The sequence below is a fragment of the Rhyacophila brunnea genome, unplaced genomic scaffold (assembly GCF_057557595.1).
Source record: "Rhyacophila brunnea isolate RB1 unplaced genomic scaffold, BYU_Rbru_1.0 scaffold_4, whole genome shotgun sequence".
NCBI classification, from domain to species: domain Eukaryota; kingdom Metazoa; phylum Arthropoda; class Insecta; order Trichoptera; family Rhyacophilidae; genus Rhyacophila; species Rhyacophila brunnea.
Genome location: NW_028233068.1, coordinates 10,453,996 through 10,474,571, shown reverse-complemented (window position 1 = coordinate 10,474,571; position 20,576 = coordinate 10,453,996). Strand labels below are relative to the sequence as shown.

Genomic DNA, 20,576 nt, shown 5'->3' with positions numbered 1-20,576 from the left:
GCAAATGAATGACAACCAAACCTTGTAAAAAAAGTTGTAATAACTTTATTACAATGTGATGGCTAAATGGTTTGATTTATATATACATATTATAAATATATCATAGGTTGCTTTAGGCCAAAAATCATATGTAAACAACCGCACACTTGCACTATTTGTCTCATCACCAGTGGTATCATGGTCCAGAGCACGCTGTACTTTTTTTCAAGACCAGTTTCTTCAAAGAGTTATAATCAATATGTTACACACAAATTATGTGAATATAGAAAAATATTTTGTTGATATTTTTAACTTGGGACAAGCTTGAAAATTAAAGTAGTTATATTCCTACTTTAATTACTACACTGCATATAAAAATGTGAGAGAAACGATTAGTCAGTCCAATTCCAAAACTGTTGAAAACGAATGTTTCCATCGAAATATTGAAAAATATGTTTTAAGAAAATTAGGGAGGTGCGGTTGATTGGGATTTGAGGGTCAGCGACCTGGCACTATTTTATTTAAAATTACATCACTCTTAAACTTATAATTTGTAATGTCCACAATATGTTAAAAAAATAAATGAATTGAAAAATAAATGAATCACTTATATGAAATTATAAGGCAAAAAAATATTGAAGGGGGTAATTCTAATACATATTGAGGAGCCCAGAAAAAATAACTTATTAAAACGCCATTTTACAGAATATTTAATAGTCTTTTTACATCTTTCAATTTCAATTCTATGAATATTTTGGCTGATGCATGCAAAATTAATAGTTTTTCGTGTTATAACGTCTAACAGTGTTTCTCAACCGGTGGTCCGCAGAATGTTTCCAGTGGTCTGCAAATTTTTGGCGTCCAAATTCCTATGCTAAAAATTTTAATAAAATCTTTGCAACCCGTGCACCTACTAGTATTTTTTCATTGTGTTTTTGTTCTTAAAATATATTAATCGTTTTAAGTGACGAAATCCATCGCAATCAGACATTATTATACGTCACTATATAAATAATATTTTTTTATTTCTGTGTTAGCGGTCGGCAAAACATTTCTCTTATTTTCAGTGGTCCGCAGATGTAAAAAGGTTGATGAACACTAATACATGTTTCTAATATACAGATTTATGTATAGTAAATATTTCTTCCTTTGGCACATTCACATGCAATTGAATTCAATTTAGTGTGTTTTTGTTACCTAATTTTCTCAACCAATTGGACCCTGTGCATTCATTCACACGGCCCACAGGGCAGCTGCGTCTGCCTCGATGTTTTTTCATAAATGTTTTTAAATCCAATTTTTTATACTCAGGGGCCGAAATCCTGCAATTGAACTCATGCCGAATGCATTCTGATTGACATTCATGGTTAAATTTGGTCAGGTCTTAATTAAACAGACAATAAAAAACATATTATCTTCTCAATTTTATGAGGAAGAAACATATAAGATAAATATTAGTTGTATCATGTATATTCATACTAATTATACTTATGTGTCTGATGTGTCTTCATAAATTCTTTATTATTCTACAACTCTACATCAATTGTAGTAAATTCTATTCAAGGTCTAACCCAAACAAATTAATTGCTCCCTTGACCTTCTGGCTCCAGTAACCAATACAGAGTAAGCACGCCCACTTATTCATCTTTTTATTATGTTTACAAATTTGTTGACCCATTCCCAGTATGATGTTACAGCTTGTAACGGGTTGTAGTGAATTACATTATGTTACATTAATATGTATACAAAAAAAACTTTCCAGTTATAAAGTTGTAACCTAATAATAAATTATTTTTATCTATAAGTGGTAAAACTAATAAGTTCCATAATATTATTCCAACGTAGATTGAGTTGTATCCAAGATATTTCAAATTCTGCCAATGGAAGGGGAACCAGCTGTGTAAATTGACAATTAAGGTAATCAATATTATTAATGTGAAAGATAGTGTCTGGTGTCAATCAAATTTATTATGTTCACATTTAAAAAAACCTCAGATAATGTAGTTGTTAAAATTATTTCGCATTACTTATAGACAGGTCAGGACAGCTTGAACAGTGCTTCTCAAACTTTTTCATACCACGACCCCCAAAATCTAAAAAAATTATCTCCGTTTCCCCTCAAGAATCAAAATAAAATTAGAAAAATATACAACGATACGTGATGCTTAAAAAATAATTTAATAATAGGGATGTCGTTGCGTGTTTTTACATAACAAATCAATATAAATTGAATTATCTGATGTGATATCAATGTAATTCTAAAAAATATTCATAAAAAAATATTTGTAGACAATTTGCGGCCCATGACTTTGGGAAACACTGGCTAAAAGGATAAGAGTCTACTTACGTATAAAAAGAAAGATGCTAGGTTTAATTTTATGTCAGGCTCATAATGTCAGATTTTTGTGTCACATTTTTACACTTAATTTTCGCCTACTTCCCGTTAATTATCCTTTAGATCTGAATCCCATGAAGTTCTCCATCTTTGGAAGCCTGACGTCCACTGTCGTAATGAACTCAATCTTTGGCACCTGGATCTTTGGAGCCAAAATCAAACCCAGACCCTTATACCCACGTTCGCTTTCACATCATACTAAACGTTGTGCTTTGAATCGTGGGAGGGATGCTCGAAGGCAGACAGGAAGCAATGCCTCACTAGTCAATATAATATTATAACTAGATAGTATCTATCACAAGACTAATATAATGTTGATAATATAATCATTAATTCAATTAATCATGTATTGATGTTATCTATACATTATCACTAATCTTGACACAACTGAATATTATTATATTTATTTATACTGATAAGAGCGATGTGAAAGTACAGTGTAAAGTTGCATTAACTATTGGATAATAGGTATTGATCATTTTGATTATATCCGTGTACAGCAGTGATGTGTTGACGACTCTCGATCGTCAGTAAAGGTTTTTCTTTGCTTCATGTTATATAGTTTTACAGTGGCGAAGATGGTGTTAAGTTCTGACATAAATAGTGCGTATATCAATCAAAAAATCAATTAAAGGTAAATCATTCTACAGTAGCACCATAGGCGTTTCGCGTGTGTATTGGAATTGTCTACTGCAATGCCTGATTCAATGCTAACAAACAATACCACACAACTGCAAGTCGCATCTTCCGTACCCATGGTGCCACTGTAGAATGATTTACCTATACTAAACTATGTCAGTCATACATATTTGTTTTCATTGAACCAAGACTACAAATTGCAGATAATGTGGTTAGTTTTTAAAATACAATTAAAGCCTGCGAAAACCTAACCATAATAGATATTAGGTAAAAAATATTCTTCTATATTTCATCTTATGGCATTAAATCATACATAATTTTAGTTATTTTTTGTCTAATTTGGTTTGGGCAAGGCATAATGAATTTTAAAGAACTAACCAACACCATCTGTATTAATATGTATTTTTAATTCAACTAAAACAAATAAGTATGACTGAAAAAGTGTGTACAGACCTACAAACTTATCTGTAGAATGGCCAAAAATAGAATTACGAACTACCATAGGATGCCATTTTGAAAATGTCATTCGAATGTAAGATTTTGTCCAGTTACGAGTCTTGATTGGGTAATTTTCGACAGTGGCTCGTATTATTTTCGTTGGATCGCCATATCATACCTAAACTATTATGACTTCGTTTAGGCAGGGCTTAATTATTTTTTTAAAACCAACCAACACCATCTGCAATTTGTATTTTTTGTTCGATGAAAACAAATACGTATGACTGACAAAGTTTTGTGTGCACTATTTATGTTGGATCTTAACAGCCTACTTCCTGTAGTTTCTTCACTATAGTTTTATAAACCAATATAGTGATGTGTTAAATTAGACATTTCAAGATATTATATTCCACAAAGTAATAATCCCGGTTTACACTCAACGTAAACACTTACAACCAAAGCGTTGGAACGGACCCTTTTTTGAGTTGCTCCGCTCCGGGACCTAATACTTGCTCCGGCTCCGCTCCAGGGTCTACTCCGCTCCAGATAAAAAGTTTTAATAAGTATTATAAATGTATACAAATGTTAAAAAAATAAGTGGTTTTAAAATAATCGTCATTTTCATTATTAATTCTATTAAACAAAATTTCGACTGCAAATCGTCTCTCATTATTTGCAAAAAACTGAGGTTATTTATCACTCGGCAGTGTTGCCATATTTCAAATAATTCCAGTACATATTGCAAAGTGTCAAAATATATTATTTTCATTGGATTTTAGGACGAAAATTTAATAATAAAAAAAACATTCGGAGCAGTGGAGCACTACACATTTTCGGTGCTCCGGCTCCGCTCCTGCTCCGGGTAAAATCCCATTGCTCCAGTGATCCGTGCTCCTGCTCCGAGCTCCGCTCCAACGCTCTGCTTACAACCGCTTACATTGTTTGTATTCAAGTGATTGCTATATTCACATCTTGATAAGATAACGTATATTTATTGAGGATAATTTATTATATGCTGTGTAATTATTGTTTGTGTTTAAGCCAAACATGGAAAATCTAACATTTGAGTTGTCTATGTCCAAATAATACTGATTTCAATAAGTAGGAATGTAAAGGGTTGATTTCTTTTTCTCCATCATAATAATGATATTTTAAAATTAGAACAAAAATGCCCATTTTTAATAACCTGTGAATCCTTTATTGCAATTAATATAAACAAAATAAAATTTGACATATCACCATTTTTATTTGTACCATTTAAATTAATCGGTTTCTCTACTCATTAAACTGAGCCTCATGACCTGATGCAGTGTTAAAAAGAACATCCCTGGAGTTACTGCCAAAAGTTGGTCTCAAAATCAATCTATGGAGTAATAATTGCAATTTGAAGTTTGACATGCCCTCTAAAATCGGCATAATAGCGCCTGTACATGTGCATGGAATTACTGTCGGCAATCGTGTTTATTTTAAACTATCATGACATCAACTGTTTACACGTAAAAGTGCTGACTGTTTCTCCAATCTCTTTCTTCAAGAGTAAGCGAGACGCGAGGTTGTCATTTTATACTACTATCTGACAGGTCGTATTGAAAATCGGTTAAGCTCAAAATGAGTAGTTCGTTTTTTTACAAGCATGTACTGCACAGGCGCAGATCGAAAATAATCTTACTTGCGCATAATAAATCATCACAATTCGGAAACTTCCAAACTTGTTTGATTCATGCACGCAATCTTGCCAACTGCAGGATAATGCATGTTTCCCCATACATTTTCTTACTATGCACAGTAAATCTATGCACGTGTAAATGGGGTATAGGTAATGCTAATTTCTTAGTGCTATATATGCATGTACTATTATATCAGATGACCTTAAATTTATTTTCTAGTATACATATTATCAGTGGCGAAGGATGGAGGTAGGCTGTTAAGATCTGACATAAATAGTACACATTAAACTTTGTTAGTCATACATGTTTGTTTTTATTGAACTAAGACTACAATAATTTACAGATGACGTTGGTTAGTTTTTAAAAATCAAATAAACCCTGCCTGAACCAAACCATAAGAGTTTTGGTATATTTTGGGCGATACGACAAAATTGTGCAAGCTTTTTCATTCATACTTATTTATTTTCATTGGATTAAGAATACATATTACACGTTGGTTTATTTTTCTTTTAATTCATTAAGCCCTGCCTAAATCAAACTATAATAGATAAAAAATATTATTCTATCTATAAAATATCCAAAGCTATGTATGAATTAATTGCATAATTTTAGATATTCTATAGATAAACTAGTATTTTTTTTCTATTATCTATTATGGCTTGGTTTTCGAAGGGATTAATTGAATTTTAAAAACTAACCAACACCATCTGTAAATAATTGTAGTCTTATTTCATTGAAAACAAATACGTCTGACTGATAAAGTTTGGTTTACACTATTTATGGCAGATCTTAACAGCCTACCTCCACCCTTCGCCGCTGATATTTATATATAGACACATAATCCGTTGTTAACTCTAAATACCTACAGTACCGACTTACCAATTTTTGGCAGCAATCCCACAATATATTATGTAAAACACAGTACATATTTTTTGTTAGATTTTGTCCATATGTGGATTTATCAGTTTTAATCAGCCAGGTGTTTGTCGCTAGAACAAAATCCCTGAGTATCTGGTTATGAAGAATATACCTACATGTGGATATGTGGGAATTAACAATGGAAGTGACGAGGCGCATTAAAGTAATACACGGGGTATGAATGAACTGTATCAGTTACATCTGGCCGTCACACGTTATATGGCATGCACGGCCCCTACATCCTGAAGCGCTCACCTGGGCCAGCATGTTTGGCGGCCCCCCTACCTATCGCCAAGGTTAAGGGCAATGTGATGTTCTACAGTAGTGTTCCCCAAATGGTATTCCGTATATTTAAGCGATTTTCTATGTTTTAAATAAATCCCCTTGAATTATTGATTTGTTGCCACTATTTAATTATTAATTATTATCGGTCGGTATCATATTATGTACCATTGGTCGCGACCCCCTCTTGTGGTAGCCAAGTAGCATTCGCCTTCGATATTGGATAAATAACGATTTTTATTGTTGGGTCACTACCGTGGTATTCGATGTGTGGGTTGAGGATGATGATAATGAAGTCTATGATGTAGCAGGGTGAGATTTATTAGCAGCGTATCGGTACAATAGTATATTATACAATGATAGTACATATAATCTGCTGAGATGGTTACGAGCTAGGTACTTGGATTCGAGTGACATTTAGATAAATTATTCTTCGTTATTTATACACTAAAAAGTAATACATTAACATTAAATTCTGGTACATAATCATATTGGACTAATTATAGATTCAGCGTTTTAAATCAAGTAGCTTGTGAAATATTATTTATTTTTACAGTCGTAAGAAAATATGATACCATGAAAAATGATTATTCGGCTAATACACCGTAATGATATAATGTGCTGTGATATGATGTAATAATATACCGTATCTAATATTGCCAATCGACTTGCTGATCTAGCTAAGAGTTGTTTGCTGGAAATTGATTCGCTGGGAATATATTACTGCAGAGTAATTTGATACATTAAACAATAGATATCTGATCGCTATTATTCTCCAGCTACATTATTATTCTGGTAACAGTGGTAACACTAAAAATAATTAAGTATAATATAAAATGATACATGTGAATTATCATGTAGTTACATCAATCATCATATCACATCAAATTGTATTGCACAACTATATATTTTTAATGTTAATTTTGATGAAGTAGTATAGCGCCCCAGGCGATTTTTTTTATAATATAACAAATTTCTGGTGTGTGTTTATCTCGCAACTGTTCGAGCCGCCACGCCGGGCCCCCAGGCTGGAGCCCTGTCAGCCCCCCCTTTGTGGGGGCCATGATGGCATGTACTAACAGTGTGGGAAATATAGTGGCTGTGGTTAGTGGTTGTGTTTGCGTCCGTGGTTAAGCTCTTGTGGCTTCAGTGAATTCTTGTTACTGTCAATGTAAGTAAATTAATCAAGATATGTATTTTTTTTGTAGATTATTGGTATCTACTAACTACTCACAATGAATTCGTCGAGCGTATATATTCTGACATTGCTGACAGTGATTTTCTTCAGCCAAGTTTCAACCTATAAGATTCTCATAGTGTTTCCGGCCGCGGCTAGAAGTCATTACAATTTGGGAAAAGCAGTCGCCGATATCTTACACCAAAAGAAGCATGAGGTCAGATATTAAGGCTATACTTCGGTTGAGGCATGGTCTAAAAAGATCGTGGCTAGGTTGCACTGATTCATATCGAGAGGAGTGGGCCTAACCGGTTCAGAAGGCTGTTTGACAGCCAAATCTTTTGGGTCAATATCCTCAGTAATGAAGTCCTGAGGTATATGAAGTAGAAGTAATATTTTTGTTACCTAAATAATTTATATTTTATCCATCCTCCCCCCTCGCCTGTAAATTCTAAAAAATACATTAATACCTAAGAAAACCTTCTTCTATAAACAAGGCGGAGAAAATTGAACATCTTTGACTAATGTATATTCTTTTAATGGAAAATTATACCTGCCTATCAATTTTATTTCAGGTAATTTTTGTGAGTCCTTTCAAAAATGATAAGCCTCTGCCATATAAGGAGATAGTTTTGCAAGAAGTCTTTGATGGCAAAGGTACGATGTGTCAAATAATATAAAAAAATAATTCTCACGACTGTGTATTTGAAGACTATTCAAATGTAATAAATAGTAGGTACAAAACTTAAATCAATTAACATATTTTTATTTTGCTGTCCAAATAATACTTGTATTAATTATAATTTAGGTGCATTTGACAAAATGGTTGGCTTCAACATGTCAACAGATTCAAAATTGAAATTGCTCAGGGACGCAAGCAAATACATTGTACCGTCTACCAAAAAAATATTCGAAAACTTTCATGTGAAGCAACTGATGGACAATAAAAATGAAAAAATTGACCTGATTGTTACAGAATACATCATGAACAATGCATTAATTGGGTAAGTATTAAAATTGTAATTATTATTGATTGATAAAAACAAAACATAAAACTATCTAAATTGGACATTGATGCGTTCCAAATATTTTGAAAGAAAACCTTCTATTTTATATTATATAGATGGAGCCTAAACATATGAAAGTAAACTAAACATAAGGTTAATCTGGTCAACTGATTAGATTAGCTACAAGCGACTTCCCGCTGTAGCTTCATTTGAAGAAAACTTCACACTTCTAATTTGACATTTATTTGCCAATTTTGCTAGGCGTATGAAAAGACAATCCATCTTGATAAATAGATAAGTGCCAATAATAGAACTCTTCAACATTATTATTTAGTTGAAAAAACCTATAAAATCTAATAAGTAAATAGCATAAAAACATTGTACATACAAAGAATGGCAGTCATTGCATGCATTAGGAATCGGAAATGCCAACTTAGTGATGTTAATATCTGTGCAGTTTACCAACCATACTTCATTAGTTCAGTCAATGCATTCAAATATCATAATAGAAATAGTGTAAAAGAATCCGATATTATAGGTAATTCAAATTATTTGGTGCGTACATGTTTGATATTGTCTCTACAAACACGTATCTCAATTATTTTTGTCAGTTTTGAATTATTTGATGTAATGAATTCAGAATTTGAATACGCACATATTCCACTAACAAGTATCTCAAAATATACTTAAGCAGATTTAAGCAGTTAGAAAAAAATTGTTTGACGTAATCGTATACGTGTTTGTAAGTACACAGAATACTGAACTCCGACCAATGATTATACTGAAGTCCTTTCTCGCAAGTCAAGATACGTGTTTACTGCAGTAATATTGTGGAATGATTCACAGTAAATTAGCAACGCATACTTGTATCTTCAACAATATGACTGATCGGTCGAAAGTGTTGCGTGAAAATATGTGTAACTAAACATTTTTTCATGAAAATGTGTGTAACTATACTAAATGGATATTTCATAGAAGAAAATTTATTTCTGAATTAAAAACAGGGAGAATAAAGTTGTTTTTTTGACTGAAAAGTTGTGTTTTTTGAGATACGTGGTTGTAGAAAAGACGCGACGATATCATAATCACAGACAGTTTCGTCTGCCTTGGGTATATTGTGAACCAACAAAATGATATTACATAAGATATTAATTAATATATGAATCATGCCACAAGGCAAATGCCTCTTCGGTTTAATACAACATTTTAACTAGGAACGCCTTAAAGCAAATAATTAAGAATTAAATCAGTTTCAAAAAGCTTTTGTATACTTAAATCATAATATTTAATTTTAGATATTTTTAAAAGTAAAATTGAAATTGTATCTCTGGTTTTTTTTATTCAGGGCTTAATTAAATTTTAACAACTACATAACCAACACCATATATTTTCCTAATTCTTCGATATTATTCTACGTTGACATTAGTGTGTACCTGTCCCATAAATTTGACTGACAAGTACCTACTTATGACCCTACACTATGACCCCCATAGCCTATCTACTTCCAAAAGTCACTCGTCACCACTGATATGTAATATGTGTTTAAGTACAAAATTGTTAGTAGGTACTTTAATTTAATTAAATATGGTATTCCAGATTCGGTGTAAGGTTTGACTGTCCAGTGGTTCTTGTATCGACCGTATCAATGATGAGTTGGTTGGCAACACTGACAGGAAACCCAGTATCTCCGGGAACAGTCCCAAATGTCTTCTTGCCGTTCTCCAATAATATGAATCTGTGGCAGAGGACTATCAATACTGTAATGTCGATCATACAAGATGTGATGGGTTGGTAAGAATGAGAAATTTCTAGCAAATTTTGTTTAATATCTTTACGTTACAATAATTCTCTTTCAATTCAACAATCCAAAGAGAGCATGCCGGGACGCAATATCCTTATATTATGCAATATGTGTAGCGCACCCGGGGTCCTGTCCCTCTGCACTGGCGTCCTCTTAATTCAGCGGTCTTGAATGAATGATGAATGAATGATTTGTTTGTAATCAATAATTTTAGAAAAGTTTTTATCGGTGAAAACATATTCTTAACATAGTAACTATGTTATTTTTAATACAATCCTAATTACCCTTTCAGTATTCAAAATAACCATCATCTAATACGCCTTCATAATATTATAATCTATCGTACTATGCAGAAATGTTGTTGTTATTTCACCGTATTAAATTTTGTGTAAATAACGATACTAAGTGATTATATATATTATTATATGATGCCAGGCTGAACATAAACAAAATTTCAATTATTGAAATGCAAATCTGATTGATAATATGTATATCGACTGTGGATAAGAAAAGGGGTGTAATCCACTCAAATAAAATTTTACAGGAGGCACAAAAACGTTTTTGTTATGGTTTTCGGTCAAAGTTAAAATCCAAAATAGATATCACCTTAAACTGCATGATAATTATTAATAACTAGCTGAAGTACCCGGCTTCGCACAGGTTCGCTTCATGGTTATATTTATCTTAGATATTTAAAAAATAATAAGAGGTAATTATTTTTTTAATATTAAAATATCTGTGTTATACAATATGGCAATATGAAAATAATTCTAATAGGAGTAAAGGTCAAACAAAAGACCACTAAATTAAAATCGAATCCAAAATATGCAAACGTTATTAATGTTATTAATATGTAGTAAAAAAATCAAAATTGCATGGAACAAACAAACAATAAACGTTGTATTTTATATAATACTAATTTAGAAACCTTTGCCAGATGTGCGCACAACAACTGACAAAAGTTTCATCGCAATCGGATGAATGTTATAGGAACGCATACGAATAGAAGAAGAAGATGATTTTCTAATTCAGAAATCTTTGTGGGCATGCGCACGAGAACTCACCAAAGTTTCATTGCAAATAGAAGAAGATAAAATAGAAGAAGAAGGAGATGGTTATTCTAATTCAGAAACCTTTGCGGGTTTTGGCACAATTATTGACGAAAGTTTTATTGCAATCGGACGAATGGAATAGAAACGCATACGAATAGAAGAATATAAAATAAAAGAAGAAGATGGTTGTACTAATTATTCAGAAACCTTTGCGGGTGTTACCACAACAACTGACGAAGGTTTCATTGCAATCGGATGAATGGTATAGGAACCATACGAATAAAAGAAGATATAATGAAGAAGAAGAAGAAGATGGTTATACTTATTCAGAAACCTTTGCGGGTATTACCACAACAACTGACGAAGGTTTCATCGCAATCGGATGAATGGTATAGGAACCATACGAATAATGTATAAAGTATAAAGAATAATGTATAAAGTATAGGAACCATAAGATATAATGAAGAAGAAGAAGAAGATGGTTGTACTAATTCAGAAACCTTTGCAGGTATTGGCACAACCACTAACGAAAGTTTCATCGCAATCGGATGAATGGTATAGGGACCATACAAATAAAAGAAGATAGAATGATTAAGAAGAAGAAGAAGAACAAGATAGTTGTACTTATTCAGAAACCTTTGCGGGTGTTACCACAACAACTGACGAAGGTTTTATCGCAATCGGATGAATGGTACAGAAACCATATGAATAAAAGTAGATATAATGAAGTAGAAGTAGAAGAAGATGGTTTTTCTAATTTAGAAACCTTTGCGGGTATGTGTACAATAACTGACGAAAGTTTCGTTGCAATCGGATGAATGGTATAGGAACCATACGAATAAAAGAAAATAGAATGATGAAGAAGAAGAAGATGATGATTTTTCTAATTCAGAAACCTTTGCGGGTGTGCATACAACCACTTACCAAAATTTCATCGCAATCGGATGAATGGTATAGGAACGCATACGGGACAGACAGAAACACAGACAGACAAACAGGCATACAGACAGACAGACATTCATTTTTATATATAAGATATAGCCTATACTCTTCACGGAAGTGCAAGCAATAAGTTAACAAACTTTTATCCCAATCGGATGAACGGTATGGCAGTGCCTACAATACGAACAAACAAACAAATATTAATTTTTATATACTAGATTTCGTTTTTATATCCCTAATCTGATATTAATTATCGAGTTAATTTTAAAAAACAACAATAAAAATGATGGTTAGGTCGTTTTTCCCATGTCACTAATTCGTTCTTTTTTTAATTGTTAGCTCGATTTAGATAATAAATCGTCATTTGCACCTTACACAGTGACGTCCCTAGACAAAATGCCTCCCCTAGGCAGCGTCAAAATGCCGCCCCATTTTTTTATCATCCTTTCATTACTCCAATATCTAAGAAATGTGTTGTATGAAGCATGGCCCCCGCATCCTGAAGCGGGCCCCCAGGCTAGGATCTTTGGCAGCCCCCCTACCTATCGCTAAGGATAAAGGCAGTGTGACGCTCTACAGTAATGTTTTCCAAATGGTGTACGCGTTAAAATTGATGTGTATATTTAGTGGTTTTTTTCTATATTTTAATACACCCATTTGAATTATGGAGTTTTTGAGTATCGCTACACAATTATTAATTCTATTGTACAACCACATAATTTTAAATATTAATTTATTGAAGAAAATAGCGCCGCAGGTGAATTTTTTGCTATTAGATCAAATTTGTGATATGTGTTTATTTCACTTATCGAGTCCGGGACCCAGGCTAGAGCCCTGTCAGCCCCCTCTTGTGGGGGGCATGGTATGGATGGATACATTACAAAAAAAAATTATACCTACCACTAAGCTGAATATTAATAAATAAATAAGCGAATAAATATAATATTAGTTAAACACTTACCCAAATCACCAGAGTCTGAGATTCCATTTGGTTGATATGTCTGACACATTTGGTCTGTACCATTTAGTAATACCTACGCAGACGTAATATTTTTACACCATTTTTTCTATGCTATTATTGTACCCTACAATATGTAAACACAATAATTTTCCTCATTATTTATTTAATATAAACCTATTTTTAATCATAAATACATTATTAATTAATAGTCTCAACACTCAACTGTTGATGATTGAAATAAAATACCCAAATCCCCACTATTATCAGCACAAAATATGACTTAAAAGAAGGTATTGTTATTCAAAGCACGATAAATACGATATAATCTAGGTAGGTACCTACTAGTCTACATTTTTATTACAATTAGCTGGTACTTAATGTAAATACTATTATATGCACGAATACTAATTGATTATGACTATGTCAATGGATTAATAATCATTATGAATATCTATTTTGCAATAGGTACATCCGGCAACTTTTAAATCTCGGGAGTGACTGGCAAAAATATTTGGATAAATTAAAAAATACGGAAGTATGTACCTACCTATAAATCTCTACCATAATTTTCCTTGTTTCGTCACCAACGTTGAAATCTATACAGGTACTATTATTTTGTTTCAATACCTACCTACGTCGCTTGTTCGGCGCCACCTATGGCGCGACGGCTTTTGCGCGTATACCTACATAATATCACTGTTATGAAAGGAACTCTTTAATCTGAGTAAATGACATTATATTATTATATTTTGACTGATTTATTATGGGTTTTTGGTGTTTTACATTTATCATTCATAATGTGTCTACGTGCCAAGAGTAGTAAAGATATTTTTTATTGGCATTTGTATACGAAACCGAGTAGTCAAAAATAAAACAAAAATTCCTCGCGAAGCGTGGTGACATCATACTAAAATATGTACTCTAGTAAGTACTGGATAAAAAAAAACATCCGAAAAAAAACATCTCCAACGCTCTTATAATATAACTAATATAGGTAGCTATTTCTATATAATACCAAATAATTCTCCTCGATTTGCCGCCCTTCGAGTATCTGCCGCCCCCAAGCGACGCTCAATCTGCCTACCCCCACGGGACGTCACTGACCTTACATCCTTTAGACACTACGTGTATTTAGTCATATACAATGTTATTATGCAATAAAACCTATTTTGAAAAAAACTGAGCATTACGCCCTTTTTCCTATCTACAGTCGATATAATTATTACTCTGGCATTACACGAAGCCTACTCTCAAACAGTGATGGTTTTAGGTAACGTGGAGAACTGTGGCGCTCACAGATTTGGAGGCACCCTTGTAAAAAAATTGTATGTGCGATAAACCACCATTATAATAAGTATTAAAATACAATAATAGTGATGTTGTCAGGGTTTTTTATACTTTGATTATTTTTAACATGAAAGTACTGATGAGGTAACAGTATCGTTTGCTTAATGGAAAACCGGCACTGCTCTCAAAAGTTGCCTGCCATATGCAACGATAACAAGGTCTGACCTAGATTCTAGAATAAATTATTATGTAATTTGAATATGACCTAAAATCAGGTGGATGATGCACCCTATTCAAAAATCATTATATGAGGAACTATTTCCTGCTGAATCCAAGATAGTTGCTTATGAAGATTTAGGCTCGAAAGTAGCCTTGGTGCTCATCAACAGTCATCCGTCGGTGAATGTGGCAAGACCTCTGCTGCCCAATGCTATCGAAGTTGGGGGATACCATATTGATGTCTCACATCCATTGCCAAAGGTAAATCTATACAATAGACATTACAGTACTCTCTCAGTAATCCGCCACCCCAAGAACCAGACAAGTGTCCAATTAGTGAAAGCGGCGGATTATAGTGCATACATACAAAATATGGTAAAAAAAGAAATTTGTACCTACTAGCAAATTACGGTTTTATTTATAATCAAAATCAAGTATTAGTAATTATACATATTTATTAACTAAATATTAAACAGTAAATCACTTGCCACAACCAGTTGTTCAGCGAGGCAGATATTCTTGAATGGCTTAGGATTCCTGGCTTTCCCTATGACCAAAAGCTTCAGTTTGTGTGTCCCGGTTGCATTGGAGCACAGCATAATTGTGATGCGGTCCTTGGGCACTTTCCTCCCTGGTACATTACTTTCTTCGCAATGAACATACACTTTATGAAGGAGAAGTTTCCAAAATAAACCCGTCTCATCTGCGTTGTATACTTGTACGCGGCGGACTACTGAATTTGACAATCGAATACCGGCGAATTATAGAGCTTGATTTTGTGCTTTCAACTAGTAAAAATAACGGCGGATTATAGTAGTTGTCGGATAATCGAGTGGCGGATTACTGAGAGTGTACTGTATTGGTATTTTAATAATGGCATATTAAATTCTGCATGATCAAAGTGAAATTATCAATAGGAAACAATAAAATTAAAATTCACAAGAACATACCAAAATGTTTTAACTATATTGTCTTTTTCCAAAGTAAATGGATCTCATAATGTAAAGACGACTTGAGAGATCTTTATCGAGCATCTGTTGTCAACCATTTCCTCAGTCCTTATTCAGGAGACTGAAAGAGTAATAAAAAATGTAACAAACTCGTATAAAATATGATCTAACTGGGATTTGTTCCCAAAATGTTCTACAAAATAGTACAATACACTACCAACTAGTTAGGATAACCGATACATACCTAACATAATGCCATATTTTTGTGATATATTTAAGGACCTACGAAAACTCTTGGATTCCAAAAAGGACGGAGTAGTCTACTTCAGTATGGGCAGTAATTTGAAGAGTGCTGATATGTCACAGGAGGTTCGAGACGGTATCTTGAAAGCGTTTTCTAAGTTGAAGTTGACTGTCCTCTGGAAGTTTGAAGAAGAATTACCAGGCAAACCAGACAACGTTATCATCAGGAAATGGATGCCACAGTCTGCCATTTTAGGTAAAATAACATAGGTATTAAATTAGCTGAAGTACTCGACTTTACACGAGGTCGCTCCGTTGATGGTGATCAATATTTATATTTATATTGTAGGTATATAAATCTTTCGTTAAAGCATGTAGGTACATTTAAATATGATAAATTATACATCTCAATCATTCGAATATAATGCAATACCTAAATGTGATTGTCATTAATTTCTATCCATTATAACGTGAATTAATATCCCGTGTGTTTTACCATTTTTACCACAGGTATAAGAAGAAGATTAGCTGTGTAAAAGATAAATTTAAATATTATATTATATCATTATCTATAACAGAAACAACTGTTTGCAGATATAAAATAACATTAAAAAATTAAGTCTAAACTAAAATTCAATCCTTGATCACATCATTATCGTAAAAACAATAAACGTTACCCTGTTCATAACGTTCCTTTTGAAACAAATGTTGATAAAGCAGTTCATATGACCGACAGGAATACAATCAACTTAGAGAGGCTTTCATCTAGCAGTGGGTTGATGATGATAATGGCGCAATAATGAGATAGGGTAATGAGGTAGAGATAGGGATAGAATAACACCGATTTTGAAAAATAGCACTTCATATGGCCAAGCGGAGTAGAATTAGGTCGGGATAACCTTCATCCAGCAGAGGATTGATCCTGGTTGATGATGATGATGATGATATGAATAGGTAGATATAACATCAGCAGTTTTGATAAATATAGAAATTCATATGACTGACAGAAATACGATCAACTTAGAGAGGCCTTCATCCAGCAGTGGATTGATTCAGGCTCGTGATGATAATGGCATTATAAATAGATAGATGTATAATATCACCGATTTTGACAAATATAACAATTCATGTAACAGAAAGGAGTAGAATCAGGTTGCGGAGGCCTTTATCCAGCAGTGGATTTGTCCAGGTTGATGATGATAAGGACGATGAAAATAGATAGATATTATATAATAGGTACCACAAATTTTGATAAACATAGCAATTCGTATAACTGATAGGAGTAGAATCAGGTTGCAGAGCCCTTTATCAAGTAGTGAATTGAAATAAATATGTAGATATTATATTATAATATCACCCGTTGTTATATGATGTCTTTCACGTAGTAATTATTATCAGATTGTGTAATAAAATAAAGTTTTAAATTTGTTTCATTCTTTGCAATGGCAACTTTGTTTTCAGTAGATTCAAGTTTGGCATGATTTTATGATTATGGTAATCTATGGAAATTGGTAGCCTCAAATATATTATTTAGGCTTAGGTTTTCAATAAAAAATGTGTGAATGTATGAATAGCCGTAAAGAAGTATTTAATAAAATCAAATTTAGAATAATAATTAGTTTATCTATGGAATTAAACCAGTGAAGGCGCTGTCAGACAATAATATGTACATAGTGAATTGTACCAAGATTATGGTTTTCTCACTGAAAAAAAATGATGTGCTCCAATGCGTACATAATATGTGGGTTTTCCAAAATGTCTTAAGCCTCAATTACATTGAGCTTCTTTACGCGCTGTTTATTGGCGAATTTACAATCTGCCTGTAAAGTCGCCCAGTGTAATCATCGAATAAGCTAATAAGCAGGTTGTAAACACTCTACCGAGAAAAGTTGAAAGCCGGTCAACTTTACACGCTACACGCCAGCGTGTGGGTCTACTGCATCTGCGCAGTAGAGCGCAGTGCAGTACCAACCTCCCGGTAAAAAAACGAACTACGTTCTGTCAAAGTAGTCGCTGGCTTGTGGTTTCTCAGCGAATGGAAAGTTTTGTGTGTAATCATCAAATCGCAGTAGCTGAATCGCCCGCTTTTAAATTCGCCAATAAACATCTCGTAAAGAAGCTCAATGTAGTTGAGGCTTTATAATAATATACTGAGATACTTATATTTTCATATTACAGTGGTGTAGGGTACATGTTGAAGGAAGTAAAACTGTAGTAGGCAACTGAAAAGAAAATTCTAGACTAAATCCTTTCATTATTTCAGCTCATCCCAACGTGAAAGTTTTCATATCACACGGTGGCCTTCTCAGTTGCACGGAAGCAGTGCACTATGGAGTACCGCTCCTGGCGATACCTATCTTCGGAGACCAGAACCACAACGCTAACGGCGTGGTTGAAAGAGGTCATGGAGTGACTGTGGAATACACAAACCTTACGGAGACTTCGCTCACTTGGGCGTTGAACGAAATGTTGACAAACCCTAAGTATGTTCTACAATAATATTGTGTAAATAAAACCCATTTTCAATTTTATGATTGTAATCAGTGGCGGGTTTAAGGATGTAGAGACACGACTCTTTTCAGGCATCCCACAATAAAAAATAGAATAAAAATCATAAATTACTTAGTACAAAATCTCTTTCCTAGAATTAGAATATGACGGTGATGACACGTAATTATCAAATTGGACCCACTCGAGAGTATAGTTAAGTGTGAATGTATCGTACTAGATTTAATGCGTAAATTATGATTTTCTAATTAGTTATGGTAATATTATCATTACTGATGCAAAATTCTTTATTGATTTCAAGACATTAAATTTAACTTCAGTGCTTTATCCTTGATTTACTACATTACTATAGTGGAAAATTTTTACTTTGAGCATGCGCAGATGCGATTTCTTCTAGTGCACAGTCATTAGGTGGTAATTAGTAATATCAAGCATGTAGCATGACTTTCTCTCACTCAAGCAGATGTGGTATATTTATATTAATTATCATTTAAACATTATCACTTTATCATGTTTATGTAACGAGGTATTATAATTGTTACAATAAGTTAGCCGTCTAAACTGTCAAAACTGTCTATCTCACTCTAAAAGTTAACACAGCCAAGAGAGGGGCTCTTAAAACATAGTACTTTTTGACAGCTTAGGTTTAGACAGTTAACTTATTGTAACAATTTTTTTTTTCGACCATGTCCGATCCTAATAAGATCATATGGGCCTCCACAGCGTGGAGGTTTGTATTAACAGAATTTAGTTTTACGAGAAATGGATGTCAGCCACTTGCTTAACCTATTAATTACGTCCATACTCTGACTCATACACAAATTGAAAAACAATGTGTACTTGCCAGACCCAGGATTCAAACCTGGGACCCACGACGCTATAGTCCGACGCTTAAGCCGCGCGGCCATCAATTAACAACAATTAACCACCTCAGTACATAAATATGATAAACTACCATCGATAGCTGCCTTGTGTATAGAATTGCTTCGCTGGAAATAATTTTATATATTCAATCATTTACCATTGCTATACTATTAAATATTTAACAATTTCTCATAATCAAATTATTTTCTAAAAGTCAAGGTAAAGCTCTCTTTGCAACTGTCTTCAAATAAGTTTTCTTCTTTGATTTACCATAATATGTCTAGATTAATTATTCACATAGATTTGATGCGTACACAATTTCTAACAGCTAGTAAAGCATTCGGGCCATTCGTTGGTCAATAAGGTATTGACCGATTAATATGTAGTGGTTTTCAGCCAATGAGGCTCTTATGCAGGTTTGCCAAACTGCATTACATTAAGAGTACATGTTTCACATGCATACGTGATCGTCGGTAGCACACATTGATTAAACACTTCATGCATAAGACACAATGGAAATACCATTATATATTCTACATTACTGGTATTCTTACTGTTTTATTCGGAAAATAATGTTTTTTTTTCTGTTACAAGTTAATAAATGAATGTGAAATAATTTAAAGGTACATGTTTTTGATTCAGATATGGAGAAAATTCCAAACGCATATACAACCAGTACCACGACAGGCCAATGAAACCAAGAGAATTAGTGGCGTTCTATCTAGAGCATGCAGTGAGATCGGGTGGAGCCGCTCATTTAACTCCGATGAGATTATCAAGATACTCGGATCTTCTGTTAGACGTTTTTGCTTTGATGTTACTTCCTCCATTATTACTTTTGATTTTGGCAATAATTGTATGTCGAAGATGCTTCAAAGGAAAAATTGACCAAACAAAACAGACTTCTTTGAAACCAGCAGGAGGAAAAGTTAAAAGAAATTAATTCAATAAATAAACATATTTTTTAAAACTGTAACCTGTGTTCTTAATGCAATTAAACGGGGATTTGTTTTATTGTTTTGATCCAGGGGCATTTTCTAGTTTAACTCATTTAGCGCTGACAACACGGCTGGCGTATCGGCATTAGATGGCCATTAGATACTAATAGCATAATAATTAAGTAGTAATTAACTGGTCAGCAGTGAATGGTTTAAGCCCAAAATTTAATTATACAGTAACTATGTACGTAATTGAAAAATGAATATTGGAAAAAAAATATTTCAAAACAATACAGAGAAAACCAACTA

At 33.3% G+C, this 20,576-nt stretch overlaps 1 protein-coding gene across 5 annotated transcripts; it reads left to right on the top strand.

Annotated features, from left to right (window-relative positions):
* The first annotated feature begins 1,414 nt into the window (after positions 1-1,414).
* Positions 1,415-20,304, top strand: LOC147066856 (UDP-glycosyltransferase UGT5-like). 5 transcript variants are annotated; one of them, XM_085954038.1, is made up of 10 exons: positions 1,626-1,896; positions 4,231-4,395; positions 7,527-7,712; positions 8,071-8,152; positions 8,304-8,499; positions 10,099-10,293; positions 14,821-15,025; positions 15,994-16,213; positions 18,221-18,440; positions 19,972-20,304. In XM_085954038.1, exons 3-10 carry the CDS (start codon positions 7,554-7,556, stop codon positions 20,270-20,272), a joined length of 1,578 nt encoding a protein of 525 aa, XP_085810164.1. In that variant the 5' UTR covers positions 1,626-1,896; positions 4,231-4,395; positions 7,527-7,553; the 3' UTR covers positions 20,273-20,304. The 5 variants fall into 5 exon arrangements, with proteins under 5 accessions (XP_085810163.1, XP_085810164.1, XP_085810162.1 ...); XM_085954037.1 differs by lacking the exons at positions 1,626-1,896; positions 4,231-4,395 and adding an exon at positions 1,415-1,602; XM_085954036.1 differs by lacking the exon at positions 4,231-4,395.
* The last annotated feature ends 272 nt before the right edge of the window (positions 20,305-20,576 follow it).

Excerpts from the sequence above, each read along its gene's own strand:
- LOC147066856 (XM_085954037.1), top strand. The coding sequence starts at position 7,554 with ATGAATTCGTCGAGCGTATATATTCTGACATTGCTGACAGTGATTTTC. Across the intron at positions 16,214-18,220 it reads GCCACAGTCTGCCATTTTAG|CTCATCCCAACGTGAAAGTT; the intron begins GTAAAATAACAT and ends TCATTATTTCAG. Across the intron at positions 18,441-19,971 it reads GAAATGTTGACAAACCCTAA|ATATGGAGAAAATTCCAAAC; the intron begins GTATGTTCTACA and ends TTTTTGATTCAG.